This window comes from Ixodes scapularis, unplaced genomic scaffold, assembly GCF_016920785.2.
Source record: "Ixodes scapularis isolate PalLabHiFi unplaced genomic scaffold, ASM1692078v2 PGA_scaffold6__148_contigs__length_123643588, whole genome shotgun sequence".
Classification (NCBI taxonomy): domain Eukaryota; kingdom Metazoa; phylum Arthropoda; class Arachnida; order Ixodida; family Ixodidae; genus Ixodes; species Ixodes scapularis.
This window is the reverse complement of record NW_024609881.1, coordinates 91,194,103-91,211,222: the sequence shown is the minus strand read 5'-3', so window position 1 is coordinate 91,211,222 and position 17,120 is coordinate 91,194,103. Positions and strand designations below refer to the sequence as shown.

Below are 17,120 nucleotides of genomic sequence, written 5' to 3'. Positions count from 1 at the left end.
GTAAAGTCCGCGATATCCAAACGATCAGCAATCTCTTGCGCCTTCTCTCGCAGAATGCCTCCGTCGATGTTGACACAAGATGCCCGGGCTTGTTTGAACCATACCAACAGGGCCTCCTCTAACTTTGCGTGTTTTGCCCCCCGAGCCTGTTTAAAGCCTGGTTGGTAGAAAGGAGCCTTCGCCTCGATCTCCTTTCGTCTCGCGACGATACTGTTTAAAGTTGACGGCGCGAGTCCAAGCTCTCTTGCGACCTCAGACCTCTTCCGGCTGGGATTTCGATCCACCGTGCGAAGTATGTTAAACTTCTCTTTAAAAGAGAGTGCTTTTCTCTTTCGGGATGTCATGGCCGTCGTCAACGCGCACGCACTCAGAAACGGCACTGTTCACGCAGTCGAGCTGCCGAGCGGAACAGAAACTGGAAGTGCAGCCGTTGCGGCGTGCGTACTGGAAGTGGAGCCGTCGCAGCGTGCGTACTGGAAGTGCAGCCGTCGCGGCGTGCGTGCGGCACGTAAACAACTCGCGCCGGAGAGAGAGGACAGATGAAAAGAAAGAGCAAGAGAGAACGAGCGTTTTCGCAGAGCTCAGCAAAGCCCAGTGAGGAGACCGGGAAAGGGGGGGAAAGGAGTAAAGGGAAGGAGGGCGCCCGCGTGCCGCGCGGCCGCGCGATGCGCGCTGCGTGGTTCGGCTGTTTGGCTCTGCTTCGCTTCGCTTCGAAGCCGGCGTGGCACCTTGGCGCACGGCGCGCCTCGGCGCCGAGGCGCCGCGATTCCGGCACTTTTGGACGTAACAACCGGGAAAGCAAACGTAACAGGCAGGAAACTAATACATGTATCTCTATGGAAGTAAAACGGGACCGGCGTTTTTGAACGCAACGGACAGGAAAACGTATCAACCAAGAACGTATCAACGAGGTTCTACTGTATCTAATATTTTATTTTTGGCGTGTCATAACCCCTTTAACCATAACAACCCAATCCATTTTTTGTGTACGTACCCAGACCCGTATCTTGCTTCCGCACATGGTCCGTACATACGCTCCCGTGTCAAACACTCGATCCGACTCACCTTCATTTCTTTAAGGTTCCGTGCAACGTTTCGACTGGTTTTAGGGGCGAAGCTGCTTAGGGTCTAGCCTTGTCCGTCCGGCGTCCGTGCTCACATCGATCTTGCTGGTGCTCGTGAGCTCTCGTGCTCTTGAGCTCTCGTGCTCTTGAGCTCTCGTGCTCGTGAGCTCTTGTGCTCGTGAGCTCACGTGCTCGTGTAGGGAAAAAAAAAACATGATGAAATAAAAAAAAAAAAATGTTTGCGCAGTCGACAGGGTTTGAACCTGTGCGGGGGGGACCCCGATGGATTTCTAGTCCATCGCCTTAACCACTCGGCCACGACTGCGGGACGAGAAGGGGGGCTCTGAGATGTGGTAGTAACTCAAGAGCTGGGGATGTCATGGATGAAACGTTGCGTGTAGCCGCTCAACGGCTATACAGGAGAGGGCGCTGCGGTCAAATGCGTATATAATCGGGTCAAACTTTGCATGCATTGGGTCAACGTTTATAGACGAGAGGGCGCTGCGGTCAAATGCTCAAATGCGTATTTAACCACGTTCCATACCACACATTCTCTTTCTGACATGGATGAAAACGAACGAAAGGCTCGGCATGCTGCAGCTCAGCGTCTACGCAGACAATCACCACCAGAGCTTCGCCCCAATCAACATCATTCACCATGTGGAGATGCAATAATTTTTTTAATTTGCAGCGAACCTGAGCGCACTGAATGCAGTTACTTAGTGAAACTTTTCTTTACTCGAAATTCACTTTATTTTAAGTGTTATAGGCAAGTTAAGATGACTCAAACAAACAAAAAATAACCTCCTTCTTGACGTCCCTCGTCCTGGCTTGGGTGGCCAATGGTAGATGCGAAGCGACTGATCAATCGGCTGCGGCTTACGTTGATGGTCGCTTCCCCTGCAGCCGCATGCTGATCAACGGCTCGTTGCTTGCTTCAGCCCTCCATCACGCTTGCCAACATGAATTTATTGTGTCTGTCGGAGTTGGAGCTCTGAATCCTCAATAGAAGTTGCGAAGCTGGGAGTAGTATCGTAAGAGGACACTCCTTGTAAGCGTCCAGAGTGCGCTGGCGAAGCCTTTGAGCCCCAACTCGGTCTTAACTTGACAACGCTGAAGTTCATACTTCCGTTTCTTGCAAAGTGTGCTGCCGGCGTCATGCATTGTCTGCTAGGATCTGCGGGCATGACCTCCGACGCCATGCGTGCGTATATGTCGACAGGTCATTTCTTGTTTCCATACTTTCTAAACTGAGTTTGTTTCTTTTCTCATCTAAAATACTGAACAAAAAATATTTTAATATAACTGAAACAGTTCACGCCACTTATACAGTAGAACCTCGTTGATACGTTCTTGGTTGATACGTTTTCCTGTCAGTTGCGTTCAAAAACGCCGGTCCCGTTTTACTTCCATAGAGATACATGTATTAGTTTCCTGCCTGTTACGTTTGCTTTCCCGGTTGTTACGTCCAAAAGTGCCGGAATCGCGGCGCCTCGCCGCCTCGCCGCCTCGGCGCGCCGTGCGCCAAGGTGCCACGCCGGCTTGAAGCGAAGCGAAGCAGAGCCGAACAGCCGAACGGCCGAACCACGCAGCGCGGATCGCGCGGCCGCGCGGCACGCGGGCGCCCCCCTTTCCTTTACTCCTTTCCCCCCCCTTTCCCGGTCTCCTCACTGGGCTTTGCTGAGCTCTGCGAAAACGCTCGTTCTCTCTTGCTCTTTCTTTTCATCTGTCCTCTCTCTCCGGCGCGAGTTGTTTACGCGCCGCACGCACGCCGGGACGCTGCACTTCCAGTTTCTGTTCCGCTCGACAGCTCGACTGCGTGAACAGTGCCGTTTCTGAGTGCGTGCGCGTTGACGACGGCCATGACATCCCGAAAGAGAAAAGCACTTTGACATACTTCGCACGGTGGATCGAAATCCCAGCCGGAAGAGGTCTGAGACTCTGAGGTCGCAAGAGAGCTTGGACTCGCGCCGTCAACTTTAAACAGTATCGTCGCGAGACGAAAAGAGATCGAGGCGAAGGCTCCTTTCTACCAACCAGGCTTTAAACAGGCTCGGGGGGCAAAACACGCAAAGTTAGAGGAGGCCCTGTTGGTATGGTTCAAACAAGCCCGGGCATCTTGTGTCAACATCGACGGAGGCATTCTGCGAGAGAAGGCGCAAGAGATTGCTGATCGTTCGGATATCGAGCATAGCGGACATTGTGGCCGACCTCACTACTGCCGACAACGAAGAAAGTGATGAAGAAGACGAACAAAAAACCAACGATTACGCTGCACCCACGTTTGCGGACGCGATCGCTGCGTTGGACACCTTGCGCCGCTACGTAAACGTTCATGACTGCGCGGAGAGTGAGAGGGGACTGCGGCTTCTGGAGAAACGACTTTTACTGCATACCATTAATTCGAAGCGGCAGGTGGATATTACGCGCTTTTGTGAACGTGTCCGAGTCCAAAAGAGTTCGGTAAGTGCATAAAATAAACCATTGCATAAGAGCTGCTTTCTATCTTATATAGTGTGCCTTTAATTGCGTTATCGGTTGCTGCGCTTTCCCGGTTGATACGCTTTTTTTCCGCGGTCCCCTGAAAAACGTATCAACGAGGTTCTACTGTATTTTGTATTTCGGATAAAAAAGAGCTTTTAGGGGTTCTGACCAGTCGTAAGGCAGGAGCTGACCGGGACCGATGACGTCACAAATTCATCACAGGCCGCGCGCAATTGGCATCATCCGGTAAAATATGATGCACTGATATTTAGTGACTCTCTCCGTGCCGGCCAGGTTGCCCGAACCACACGTGATGAAAAAACCGAAAAAAAAAAAAAAAATAGGATTGCAAGGCCCCTTTAATGGCCATTGGTTCTGATCCCGGGTTCTCTTTGCCACATTGTTTCCAAGTGGTATTTAATCCCTTCAGTAGTCTTCAGTAGTAGCAAGCAGACAGAGCCACCGGGAGGGCTCAGTAAGCAGACGATTAAGTCGCATGATGCGTCTTCGCGCACTGATACGTACGACAGAGCAAATATACCACGTGGTATCTAACAGACTCGTGATTGGACTCGGCGGCCTGCAACATTGGGCTTTAGTCCATCGTCGGATGAGACAGGGTATAGCATCTGTCGCTAGCAGGATAACAGCACTGTCTCGATCCGTTTTCTTGTCCCTCCTTTTCGTCTGCTCGAGTTTCAGACGCCTTGTTCGCCCACACTGTCGTCTTCTCCCTGTTCGCAGGAAGTGGCCGAAGACGTCGTCCTCGTCCTCGCGCGGCTCCGTCCCAGAACCCCTTCCCTTGGCCGGGGCCGCTGGTGGGGGCTGCACCCTAAGTGCCCCCAACCCGGGGATCAGGGCCCCATCTCCTCCTCTCCCCTCGGAGGCAACCGTGATTGGCTACTGCTACTCCGGGGAGACAGTGCCCTACCGCACCAAGCTGGCCGGCCGCAACATCACCCTTAGGCAGTTCAAGGCCCTGCTGAGCAAGAAAGGCAACTACAGGTGAGGGGCTGTCACCAGAGTTCCTGGCACGCGTCTTCAACTCAATTTGTCGTAGTAGTCTTCCTAATGTTTATGTAAATTTTTGTTGTGGAGGCAGTTATTATAAAGGTGTTTGACTATACGACAACACTAATAAGGTAATCTCACCGATTTAGATGACATCAGTTTTTTTCTATCTCTATTAGTGTTTTAAGGCCGAGTGCATCTTCTCTGCCGCAGGTATTTCTTCCGCTGTTCGTGTCATGAATTTGGGACAGAAGTCGTGAGCCAGGAGATCTCCGACGACAACGAGGTACTACCGCTCTGGGAGGGCAAGATCTTTGCCACTGTGGTCCCCCTTGACTGATGCTGTGAATGATTGGTCAACCAATCACCAACTTGTTGGTTGATCAGCGAGCCAGGAGATCTTCAATGACAGCTAGGCGTTGCTGCTGTGGGTGGGCAAGTTCTTTGCTGCTGTGCTCCCCCTCGACTAATCCGGTGGTTGATCGGTTGGCTGATCACCGAGCCAGATCTTGCACAACAGTGAGGTGTTGCTGATGGGGGAGGGCAAGACCTTTGCCACCGTGGTCCCCCTCAATTGATGCGGTGAATGATTGGTCGACCAATCAGCAGCTTGTTGGCCAATAACTGAGCCCAGAGGTCTTTGACGAAAGTGAGGCGTTGCTGCCGTGGGAGGGCAAGATCTGCCGCTGCGGTTCCCCTCGACTGATGTGGTAAATGATTGGTCGACCAATCACCAACTTGTTAGTGTCTGTTTATTGGCCAATCACGGTTTCATCACATCGAGTGGCAAATCAAGGGATTTTTCCCATTGGCCAATCGCTCTTTATTCGGGTCGATTGGCAAACCACTGGTGATCAGCCTGTCGGGTTGGAGCGAGACGTCTGTTCTGGCAGCGAGGGTGCAGCAAAGAAATGTTGTGTTCTCTCCTCAAACCACCTCAGCCCCCTTATTTATGTGTCCCTTGTTACCGTCTCATCCTTTGTTCGTGGTCACATTTCTTTTTTTGTTCTTGGGAGCTTTCTTTGGCACCAGGATATTGGCTAGTAGTGTTCGTTTGGGTTAATTTTTGTTGTACAACATCCTACAAAGAACTGTGCAAACTGACTGCATCCTTACCTTTTTGTTTTGTGTTTGAAGAAAATGGTTGTGTTTTCCGCGAATGCTTGTGACGTTGTAGTTTTTGTTTATATATATATATATATATACACATATATATAGGAAAACATCACAGTGGTGCGTGTGCATGTATGCATTGCATTTTCAGTTTTAGAAACTAGCAGCTTGGTTTATTCCAATTCTTTTGTGTGTGCGTGCATGTGTGTGTGCGTAGACTGAATGGGTGTGTGTTTTTGCCTGTTTGTTTTTTTAACCTTTTTTCTACTGTCTAGTGACCAGTTTGGAGCATGTGTATCTACACATGTAAGGTTTCATGCACATTGTGCCTTAGAACAAAAACGAAAGCAGCTACACAAGACAGCTAGCTGGAACACTGTCGAGGCTTGAAGCATTGAAATGGAATCGATGGCTTCTCGTCGGATGGCCGAAAATTGAGAACGAAACCATGCAAGGTGATATAGGGCATGCCGCTGTAGTACTGCTTCGTTGTGAGGTTTTAATTAATAGTTTTGGGTGCATTGCTTCAGAACCATGAGTGTGCCTTTGACGTAGCCTCGTCTGCGGAATTTTTCGTTCCCGACGCCAAATATGCAACGAGATTTGTGGAATGTTCTCGTTGATCAAGTGTGCAGTTGTTGAAATTGCCGCTCGATCACAAAACAAGAGTTCCTTATTACCTATCTATGCAGGGTGATAATTTTATTATTATTTGTTTTTTTTTACCCGTCCCATTGTTTTCGTGTCATGGGGGTGATGAGTACAATGCTTTTACAACATTGCCTGTCTGGAAAGTCGACAAAGCATCTCTATGCACTGTTACTGCTGGCTCAGACTAGGATTCAACTTTTTTTTTTCTTTGTGCTGATGGTTGTACAGATCAGACTATGGTGTAGTTGTGGATTTGGATGTATTAAGGGTGGAAATTTTGAGGTCTCTACACTGGAAAAGTGTTAGTTCACTCATGAGTATGTCGGTCTTTGTACAAGTGCCGTTTACAATGTCTGAGACGCTACATCTGCGCGAGACTGGAGTTTGCAAACTTGCCCAAGTGGACTGTGGACGAATACAAAACAGTGCTTCCAGGATTTTTCATTCTGTGTTAAAAAACAAGACAAAAGAATACCTTTCCTTTGTAAATAAAAGTTACAATATGATGAGCTTCTGTTTTGTAGTAGAACACATGTTCTCTAAGTGGGTTCCTAGGAACTCTGGGGGTTCCCCAGAGTGCCCTCAGAGTTCCTTGGAGTGCCCTTGGGTTCCCCAGAGAACCCTTGGGGTGCCCTCAGGGGTTCCCCGAAATGCTCTCGGGGAGTAACCTTGGGGGTTCTCCAGAGTGCCCTTGGGGGCTCGCTCATGTACTCTGGGGGGTTCCTCAGAGTGCCCTTGGGTTCCCCAGGGTGCCCTCAGGGGCTCCCCAGAGAACCCTTGGGAATTCCCAGAGTGGCCTCGGGGGTTCCGTGTACCCTCGAGAACTCTCCAGGGTGCCCTCGGGGGTTCCCCAAGCTCCTGAATTTCCTCGGCTGTCCCTGACCCAAAAGTGTTCTTTCAGTTTATGTGCCATTTAAGTAGATGTGAGATTAATTTATGCATAACTATGTGGCAGATGCATCCTAGTATGGGCATTATTGTTTACAAGGTGTGTAGCATTCTGTACTGCCTGACTGAGAGCCGAAGACCAAAAGAAATTCTTCGGCTCTCGGTCAAGAACGATGGGCATTCTCCGAGATGAAAAGATTTCAGAACCCCTCTTGTAGAATATTTGCGTAATGGTATACAACGCAAGGGGACCGTCGGATGTGCATACTACCTGGTCAGCGAGGTTAGGTTGATGAAGTTGCCAAGCTGCCACGTTAGCAGTCCTAGACCCTTTGTTTGTTGTTTGTTTGTTTATTGTGGGGTGTCGGGAAGGGGGAAAGCTAGGAGAAATGTGGGCCTCCGATACAGGGGCAAGTCGCTACCTAGCTTTTGGGGAATGGGAGAAATGGAGAGGAAAGAGAGAGAGAGAAAGAAAAGAATGATTGAAGCGTTTGAACGGGGAGTTAAATCGTTAGGGGCTGACAGGCGAGTAGCGTGACTGAATAGCCGCGTTTAAACGGGCATCCAGATCTGGCACAATGATTAGTGCGTAATTAAGCTATGAGCCTCCTGCGTTGCCCAAGGGGTGCTGTGAGAAGGGGCTTGTTAGGCCTTGTTTTGGGTAGTACAAACTTTAGCGTCTCAAACTGTCATGCATGCAGAAGCGTGCCTGCTCTGGTGCGGTGCGCGAGATCACGATAAAAATACAAAGAAACAACAAAATTCGAACGCCGTCAAAGCTAAGACGCTAAGAGCGTGAGCCAACAGCTGCCTTTTCACGCGTTCCAAAGTAGACACGACAAAGAAAAATGAAAGCGTCGCGTACAGCTGTTTTGACTTCACCACCCAGATATATGAGACGCGTACCCTAGCGGTGGTGTCATGAATCTGGCACTTCTGATTGTCTTGCGGCGTTGAGTCAGGCCAATTTCTGGCGTCCAAAGGTGTTTTTTCGTTCTTCAGCACCAGACAGAATTAAGAAAGCTCAACCAACATAGGTAATGCGAGGCTCAATTAGGTGATATTGTACTACCCAAAATGAGGGCGCTACAGTTTGTGCAAAGCTTCAGCGCAGGAGGCCTATACACGTTTGCAAGTCCGGCTTCAGGGCGCTGCCATCTTGCCTGTCTGGGGTGCGCCTGGACCAGTCATAATCCGATTACGAAGCCTTGCTAAGGCGTCGTAATAGGATTATGGCCGCTCCCGAGAGCGCACCCCACTGAGGAAGATGGCGGCGCCCTGAGACCCGCCAGGAGAGCACGAAAGGCCTTTTCGGCTGCTCCTTGAGTTCCGTTTGGATTCAGAAGGTCTTCAAGATTGGAGTGGGAGAGGCCGGCCGTCGCATACCGCCTAGACCCTTTGTTTGATGGCTCTTGGCTCTTGGCATTCTGTACTTTACCTGCTGGTCGTAGGGTGGTAGTGTGGTAGGTCTACAGAATATAATGTGCTGTATGCTGGTACTCCTCGAATAGGGGCCTCGTGGCTTTGTGCCTGTGATGGCTAGGGGAAACTGGTGTACAAAACGAAAAATGCATATAGCACTCATGGGAACGACAGAAAAGGAAAAACTCGCCTAAACCTTCAAACGGCAAAAAAAGAAAAGGGGTTGCATTACGTAACGCGTAACGCCGGCTCCCGGAAGAAATGAGATTGCAGAAGTTTCTCGAGTTCTTAGCATTGATATAGCAGAAAACGAGTAGGCGCATGTTTTGTAAATAAATGGATATTTTTTTAAAACATGAGGGTTGTGTGTAAGCCGGTGATTGGGTTTCTAAATACTCTACCCCCACCCCGGCATTTTTTTACGTTTCCCAGTCGACCCACTGACTCGCGCTGTTTTTATTTAGCGGGAAACTTGCGATCGTTCTCTCAGGGCCGTAACGTTTAACGAAATTACAGTCCGTGCGCAGACGAGCTAGTATCAGTTTACCATGATGATTTTAGCCCGTGAGTGGAACAGGAGTAAAAATTCTTTACAGTGGAAGAGAAGGAGAAACTTTCTCTTCCAATGTTAAGGATTTTTCCTCCAGTTTCGGGTTAAAATCGGCCGTACCGCTTTTTTATATTTTTTTTTCTCCCCACTGTTTTGTTGTAGTATGGTGTCGAATCCGTCCCACCAACGATCCATCAAATTAATCCCTCACATTTTCCTGCTTGCTCACATACACTTTTGGTTTCGAAATCGCCGGAGCCCGTCGATTGCCGGTTCAGGAAAGCCTGGAGTTGAGATTAAGTAACGGGAGGTTCTGATTGGTTACATTTGAACTGGCATCTGCTTACGTTTTCTAAAACCGTTTTTCGAGGTATCGTATCGTGGTTCGTAGGAGGTTTGCAACGTTGTTGTTGCTTTCGCGGCGTTTACGTCGGTTCCTTCGAACGCTTAGCTTTAATTTCAAAATTTATTCTACTGTCAGCATGTCAACGGTAAGTACATTCTAGTTTTTGACAACTTGTATCGTTTTCTTCCCCAGAACATACGCGATATTCAGCTGCGGTAAGGTAGCAGGGACCTAGGCTTAGCGGTTGGATGTAAACACCTTGTCAGCGTTTTGAGCACCGTAGTTTGAATCACGGGCCGTGTAATTCTATTCACAGTTTTTCATCTGTTACCAGGCAATTCACTATATACATGTCATACGGGGAACGAGTGTTTTCTAGAAATAATTGTTTCTTTCTTAGCTGCGTCAAGATCTCGCACAGTTATGTTGCTGGCTCGCGCCTTGGCACATCGGTAGCTTCGAGTTGAAACGCTTGATAATGTGACGTTTTAATGCATTTAAACAGTGAAATGTGAAGTCGTCATTGAGCATTAAGCGGTGCCTTCCTGCATGGCATCCTGATGATAAGATTGCATGCCGAGTTCATTGAGTCGTGCGGTAGGTTTGAGGCTTGCTGCGTTTCCGACTTGAATTTCTAACGGTAGAGATGCCGCTTTTACCGCAAACTAATCCAAAGTGCAAAGTGCATAATAAATTGGCATTCGCCAATTTATTATGGTATTGCAATCGTATTGAAGCGTGACTGCCAATTAGATCTTGGTTGGTCTGTAATCCAAATTTTTATTGGGCCATGCATTGCAGATATCGAATTGCTATAAAAAATTGTTCTTGCAAACTTAAAATTTCTGCATAGATAAAAAGAAGAGCTAAATGATTCCAGATAGGTCCTCTCGACCGAGGATGTGGGATCTGTTTATTTACCAATTAGTAAATAAAGCCCGCTGTTGCTGCTAAAATGTTTGGGTTAAAAAAGGCTGCTTTTTACCTACAACAAAGAATTGCTGCAGCCTGTGCATTGCTTGCCTTGATGTCCCATCCCATCATTCTAGTGCACTTGACGCTTAGTGCATACCTTCTGCAGCGTTTATTTTGCACTACCCAATTTGTCCTCCAAGAACAACTATGAATGACCACCAGTATGGTGACATGACATTATGTGCAAGCTGAGCGTACATTAACAAAATGAAAGATCAGTGTAAGCCACTGGACCTATGTTGCATGCATGACAAAGTCTATCTATCCAGCTGCACCTGAGTAAGAAAAAAAAAAAGATGAAGTAGAAGTACTAGACAGTTTTTGAATGTGCTGCCAAATTTCCTTTAGGAATGCCAGTCAGAATTAAGACGGCAGCAGCAATCTGTAGTTGTGGGAATCATCTCTGCACACACTTTAGCACAGATATTTCGTTACTGCAAGCAAAAAATGTTACAAAATCTTACCAAGTTCCAACATGTAAAATTTTTGAAATAATCGCTGTTACCTGTTGACATGATGGTTTGGGAGTATTCACTTCTCTCCTTTCTATTTTTGCTCATGGGTACAGAAGTGACATGTGGGGAACAGTCTACGTTGCTGCAGTTCAGTGAAGCGAACAGGACAAATTGGACCCGGACCCCGTACTTGTAGCGTGCCTACTCTATAAGATAATCTTCCCCCATTTACTCTGAACGTGGTGGATTGACAGGAGCGTGGGAAGGTTTTATCGACATTGGGAGGATCCAGAAAGACCCCACTTTGGATCTGACCTTGCATAAGGAAACCCCAAGTTTCACGGGAAGAAAGCTTAGTCTTTAGCCTTCTCATTGCATTTGCCTGGAGCACAGCTCCCGCAAGACTGCTTTGCGAGGCTGCTACTGCTTTCAGAAACTATGCCTCTTGTCCCGATCCTTTCTCTTACTAGTACCAGGATGTTTTCCCGGCATTCGAGTTGCACGCATGCTACCCGAATTTTGGGGGCCTCGTGTCCCATTTTCTTCAGTATAGGCCCCTTAGACCATTCCACTTGGTTGAAAGGAACATGGAACCTCAAAATTTAAAGTAGTTTCGGTGGTACAGCCCACCGAAACTGTCCAAACGTTGAGGGCGGCCCGTTTATCGTCTGCTGTCGGGAGTCAGGCGCATGCCCTTTACTACTTTTACCCCTCCGAACCCATTGGAGTGGCCGGATGTACGTAGGTGGCGCTGCAGTCGAACGAAATAGCACCACTCAGAGAGCTCTTAGTAGAACGCTCTACAATCGCCAATCTTTTTTTTGTTTGTCACCAGATATTGACATTGAAGAGCACCAGATCTCTGGGGAGAAATGAACCTTAATTCGAAGCAAATTAAACCCAGAAAACACCGAACAGACGTTTCTCCCGTAAGCCTTTGCGCACTCGCACATCCTTTCCCCTGGCCTTGTTTCCCGCAGTCACAGTTTTCGGGGGCCCCGCACCACCAACCTTATCAGCACCTACCTTTGCACGTATTTGGTCTTATTTGACTTTGCACATATTTCATTGGTGGTACGGGGCTCAAAAAGCAATGTAAACTGATATTACGGCACGATGCCAATGCGTTCTGATGGGCGGAGAAACGTTGGGCTGCGCTTCGTTTGTAGTTTGCAAACAATCTCCCAGAGGGCGTCTGTTACTAGAAAAGTGTTAAAAGGGTTCAGCCCTATATATCCATTCATCCTTGCAAAGTCTCTTGATGTTTGTACTAGTCTCGCAAGTAGCGTCAAATGTGCCAAAGCACGGGGCCCGCGCCCCGCGCGGCCCTTGGAAGCAGTCGGGCGGCGGAGCATTCACTTGTGGCGCTATAGTCTGTTGCAACTCAAGGTCAGGCGAGGGTAGGACGGGCCGGGGAGGAGGAAGCAGACGGAACGCTGGAGAAGAGAGGAATAAATCTCCTCTTTTTGGCGTTCCGTCTGCTGCCTCCTCCCCGGCCCGTCTTACCCTCGCCCTACCCAGCTGAGTTGCAACATACTGTAGCCTCGCACGTTCCCTCAATGACAGTTGGCATTGATCGAGAGGGGCACCTGTTATCAGGGGGCTTTAGAAAAAGTTTGCCCTACTTATAACGCGCATCCACCCACATACGTCGGAAATCACACTCGACGGCGGAGTAAAGTCCGGACTCTCGTTCCCTCCTCGCAGAGCTCCAACGTGGAGAATGTGGCGCCCCAAGTGCTGCGCCAGGTGTCGCGCGAGCTCTGCCAACTGGTCAAGGAGCCCCCCGAAGGAATCCGGGTCTTCGTAAACGAGCAGGACGTGAGCGACATTGAGGCGTCCATCGAGGGGCCACAGGGCACGCCCTACGCCGGGGGCGTCTTCCGCCTGCGCCTGGTGAGGACTCCAATACTATGGTACCGGCTCCATGCTGCCGCCGGTAATCCTTTCCCATAAGCAGGGGGAGGGGTCGCTCCGATAAGACGATGACAGACGCTCCGCAGGCCAGTTGCAGGTTCTCCCGCTGCTCCCCGTTGGCTCGGAGAAACTAGTAGACATTCGTGACGCGGCGCCCGTGGCTGTGACGTTTAATCCCCTTCTCGGAGAGAAACTGTCAAGCGAGTACAATGTAAGAGGGGAAGTCCTTTTTTCCCTCTTCTCTAACTGCCCTAGGCCCGCTTCAGATGGGGCAACTTTTTTGGCAATTTCGGTGTTGTTGGCGAGTTGTTCCCTAGCTTTCCTTAATGCAACAACTCGGACGTTTGAAGCGGCAGCAGTCAATCGGGGACATAATACTTTCGCGTGACACCCCCATGGCGGTGATGAGGACAGCTAAAGACTTGGTTCTGATTTGAAATCAATCTTTTTTGGGGGGAAGAGCCATTTCAGAAAGACGAGTCGGTATTCTCAACGCCATGTAAAGGCATGAAAACAGATTTATGGCACGTAACTGCACGTCTAAATAGTGCAAGAAAGAGGAAGTTTTGGAAACAATCGAGGGCGCCGCTACCACGCGCGTCTCCCCCAGGTGTTGCCGAAGGACTTCCCGGCGTCTCCGCCTCGAGGCTTTTTCGTCACCAAGATCTTCCACCCGAACGTGGCTGTGCCCTCCGGCGAGATTTGCGTCAACACACTCAAGAAGGACTGGCGCCCCGACCTGGGCCTCCAACGCATCCTGCTCACCATCAAGTGCCTGCTGATCGCTCCAAATCCCGAGTCGGCACTCAACGAGGAGGCCGGGCGGATGCTGCTCGAGAGGTAAGCCTGCCACGACTCGCTCGGTTCCGGAACTGCGGGCGGTTACAGTAAAACGTTGGGTATGCGCGCCCCTGTCGCAATGGGCGTGCATACCCCCTCCTCTTTGGGACATCCGAATTTAGGCGGAGGACGTACCGCAGGCGCCCATCCTGAGAACTTTCGATGTGATGGAGGGGCAACTATGCGTCGGCTGCTTCTCCACGACTGCAGAACAGTGAAGCTTCGTGCGCATGCGCCGGTGCGAAGCGGCAGAGCTTGGTGCGAAGGCTCCGGCGCAAATTAAACTCGACGAAGCAGCATGGCTGCTTTAAGAAATTGACGGGTTCCACTAGACCCCTCTACTGCTCCTATGTCGTTTCGGCAGATCAAACCAGGCTGCATGCCTCTTCTGCATTTCTGCTTTTCAACAAAACGAATGCCCATCATGATTTTCGCTATTTTTTTGCACGGGTCTTGCTCGTAATTTTATGGTCGTCGCCATTTTTTTTTTCTGGCAACGGACTCTGTGGCTCCACCTGTTGTGTAGGCGTGGAACACCTTCGATCTGCACATATTTTCTGATTTTTTTATGCGTCATTCTTTGACCGTAAGAGTGAGTTACATCTGGCGAGGTGCACCATTTCCCGAAGATGGCGTATGAATCTCGCAAATAGTGCTAAACCTGCCGTCCAGTTCTGAATCGGCGGGAAGTGTTCATTTGATCACTGACACGCGCAAGAAAGAGCCAAAGGAACTCCCTTCCAAACGTACAGTGCAGTGCTCTGTGATAGACCCTTTGCCAAAGTGCCCGCCATCCGGTCGCTGCAGCGGCAAATATCCGCATCCGCTATTCTTTGGGCACATACTTTGAGCATGTATTGGACACGATGGCCGCGTTGGCGCTTGGCGAAAGCCCTGATCGAATAGCACCCTTTGTGACCAAGAAATGGCAACCGCCAGTGTTTCTTGACTGGAGTTTGAAAGGGGTCTTTTGGCACCAAATTTAGCGCTTAAGTCTTCTGTTTCTTTTTTTTGCTTTTTATTGTTGAGACGTTTGCAATGTTTCTCGCTGCGATGTGATCATTTTAATGGAACCCCATGATGACGATAACTCTCTCGGTGCCGAATCTGACCCCGTCTGCGGTCGCAGTTCAATAACTTTGTTCTGAGAGAGACAAGAACTACGGCACATGGGCAAGCTCGATGCATCGACTGTGCCCTTCGCTCGCAACATCAAACATGTTTCTTTATTTATTTATTTGTTACTGTACCTTCAGAGGGCACTGGAAAGGAGGAGGTGACCAAACACGTGAGAATAGACAAAAATATTTGTAATGACACGGTCACGAGACGGCAAAGGGCTTGTGCAAAAATAATTATTAACAGCGTTTTTAAGCAAATCGAATGAGGGTGTTGATACTAATGATGCGGGCAGGGGGTTCCACTGGGACGGCGTTCTGGGCCAGGGTTCGGCAATTAGGTATCCCAAGTTTGAACTGATGCTCGACGCATCAGGACACAGACAAGTGCATTCACAGTGCAACAGAAGGAGATGTAAAGAGAGGTTAGCTCTCATGAAAGATACACTGGCTGTATGCTGATAATTCCAAAGTCTAAAAAAAAGGTAATTTCAAGTGGGAACAAGTTCCCAGAGTGTTCCCTAAGGAGTGCCCTAGGGAACTCTCTGGAGTTGACCTAGAGCACTCTCGCAGGTTTGTGATCAATCCTACTTCGCCCGGTATCGCAGGTATGACGACTACTGCTGCAGAGCGCGGATGATGACAGAGATCCACGCACGGCCGGCCAAGCACAAGGGCAACTCGCCTCAGGGCAAGAGCAGCAGCAGCAGCAGTAGCAGCGTCAAGTCGGCCAAAGACAAGCGCCGCACCCTCAAGAGGTTATGATGGCAGGCGACGCGCACATAGGGAGCCGTCCGATCATTCTGAGTAACAAGCGTCACCCTTCGTCGCACTTTCCCCGCCGACTTTGTACATAGAGCACATCCCTACAATCGTTTGCAATGTTTTACAAGATTTTTTTTTTTCTTATTTGGCTTTTTTAATTTTGTGAGAACTTCGGCATTTCGAACGGGGCAAGAATAGAAAGGGACCAGGAGTTGTGGTTTAAAATAAATTGCCGGTTCGGCTGTCTGTAGGGACGTTTTTCCCTAGGCTTGTTTGGGAGGTATGACACTCGGGATTATGCCCCACTTCAACGTTAGATGGACTGCGGTGGAGGCTATGAGTTGTCCTAGCCAATCCAGCACCTTCAACGTATCGTTGCTCCGCCCCTGCCGAGGGACACGCAATGCTCGGACGGCATTGGATTGGCTTTGGTAGCTCGTATCGTTCCCTGCTGTCCAGTGTAAGGTGAAACGGAGTATAGGGACTACCCTAGGGACAGTGTCTCCCTGGGGGTATTGCTAAACTAGGTATATGTGGCGGCGCCATAGTCACAGTTGCAGTGAAGGCGTATGGAAGTTCTTTTGTCGTTTTCGTAGGAAGGTCAACTGCATTGGAGTATGTTCCTGTCTGTCTAGCTCAAATTAATGGCTCATTTTGGAGCTGGGTGGTTTTATGTCTCTAGCAATGGATTTTTTTGTAGTGAAGAGTTTCGTAAGGTGCTTTTCGGAGACTGCTAGGTGTTTGGATTAAGTTATTCCAGATATAGAGGCTCAAAAAAGTTATCACTTTCCTTTTTCTTTTTTTCACCTGTCGAATTTAAGATGAAGGAGAGTGAGAAATTATTTTCTGAACTGAGTGTCAACGAGGTTTCAGTTTGTATTTAAATGAGTTGAAATGGTGAGATGCTTTTTATACATATTGACCAGTCTTGCTCAAGAACTGTCACAGAGTACCTAGTCTTGTGTTTCTTGCACTCAAGAACAAAATTTTCTTCAGCGATTTTTGATATTAATCACAGCTTCTGAATACAGTTGGAGACAGCGACAGAATAAGTGGCACAAACGCACTGTGCAAAGCAAACTTGGGATAGATTGAGGAAAGCAAAGCGATTTTAACTTCTGCCTTAATTGCATGCATGCTGCGAGCTTTTTTTTTTTTTTTCTCATTCACATGAACTTGGAGGGAATAAAATGTAATTATTTCTCTGTGGTCTGTCATAAGGAACTACTGCACTGAAGAAATAACCATTACCAAGGTTTTACTGTTTATAGAAGGCTTATTATCACTACCTATACTGTGTGTCGATACATTCATCCGAAATTCCTGTCACGAAGCAGTGTGAGGTTGACACAATCTGATGCGATAGTAGCACATAGCTATATGGTGGCTGATGGCATCGATCTACGGCGTTGGTGTAAATTGCACTGGAAAATCGGGTGCCTGTACGTAAAAAGCTCACATTTTTAACGAAGGTGTATGTTAATTGTGGATGCATTCCTGTAAAATTTGTCTGCGCAGCTC

At 48.8% G+C, this 17,120-nt stretch overlaps 2 protein-coding genes across 2 annotated transcripts in view; both read left to right on the top strand.

The window, feature by feature from the left end:
* The window catches only part of LOC120846575 (axin), a 32,874-nt gene extending 26,345 nt beyond the window's left edge, over positions 1–6,529 (top strand). Inside the window, exons 12-13 of the mRNA XM_040218399.3 lie at positions 4,293–4,553; positions 4,773–6,529. Coding sequence (XP_040074333.3) covers positions 4,293–4,553; positions 4,773–4,899 — 388 coding nt within the window. The 3' untranslated portion in view covers positions 4,900–6,529. The remainder of the gene's footprint in view (positions 1–4,292; positions 4,554–4,772) is intronic.
* Positions 6,530–9,543: 3,014 nt separating this feature from the next.
* On the top strand, positions 9,544–16,804 carry LOC120846577 (ubiquitin-conjugating enzyme E2 S-like). Its single transcript, XM_040218402.3, has 4 exons — positions 9,544–9,674; positions 12,667–12,855; positions 13,487–13,716; positions 15,443–16,804. The coding sequence occupies exons 1-4, from the start codon at positions 9,666–9,668 to the stop codon at positions 15,597–15,599; spliced, it is 585 nt and encodes a 194-aa protein (XP_040074336.1). The 5' UTR covers positions 9,544–9,665; the 3' UTR covers positions 15,600–16,804.
* The last annotated feature ends 316 nt before the right edge of the window (positions 16,805–17,120 follow it).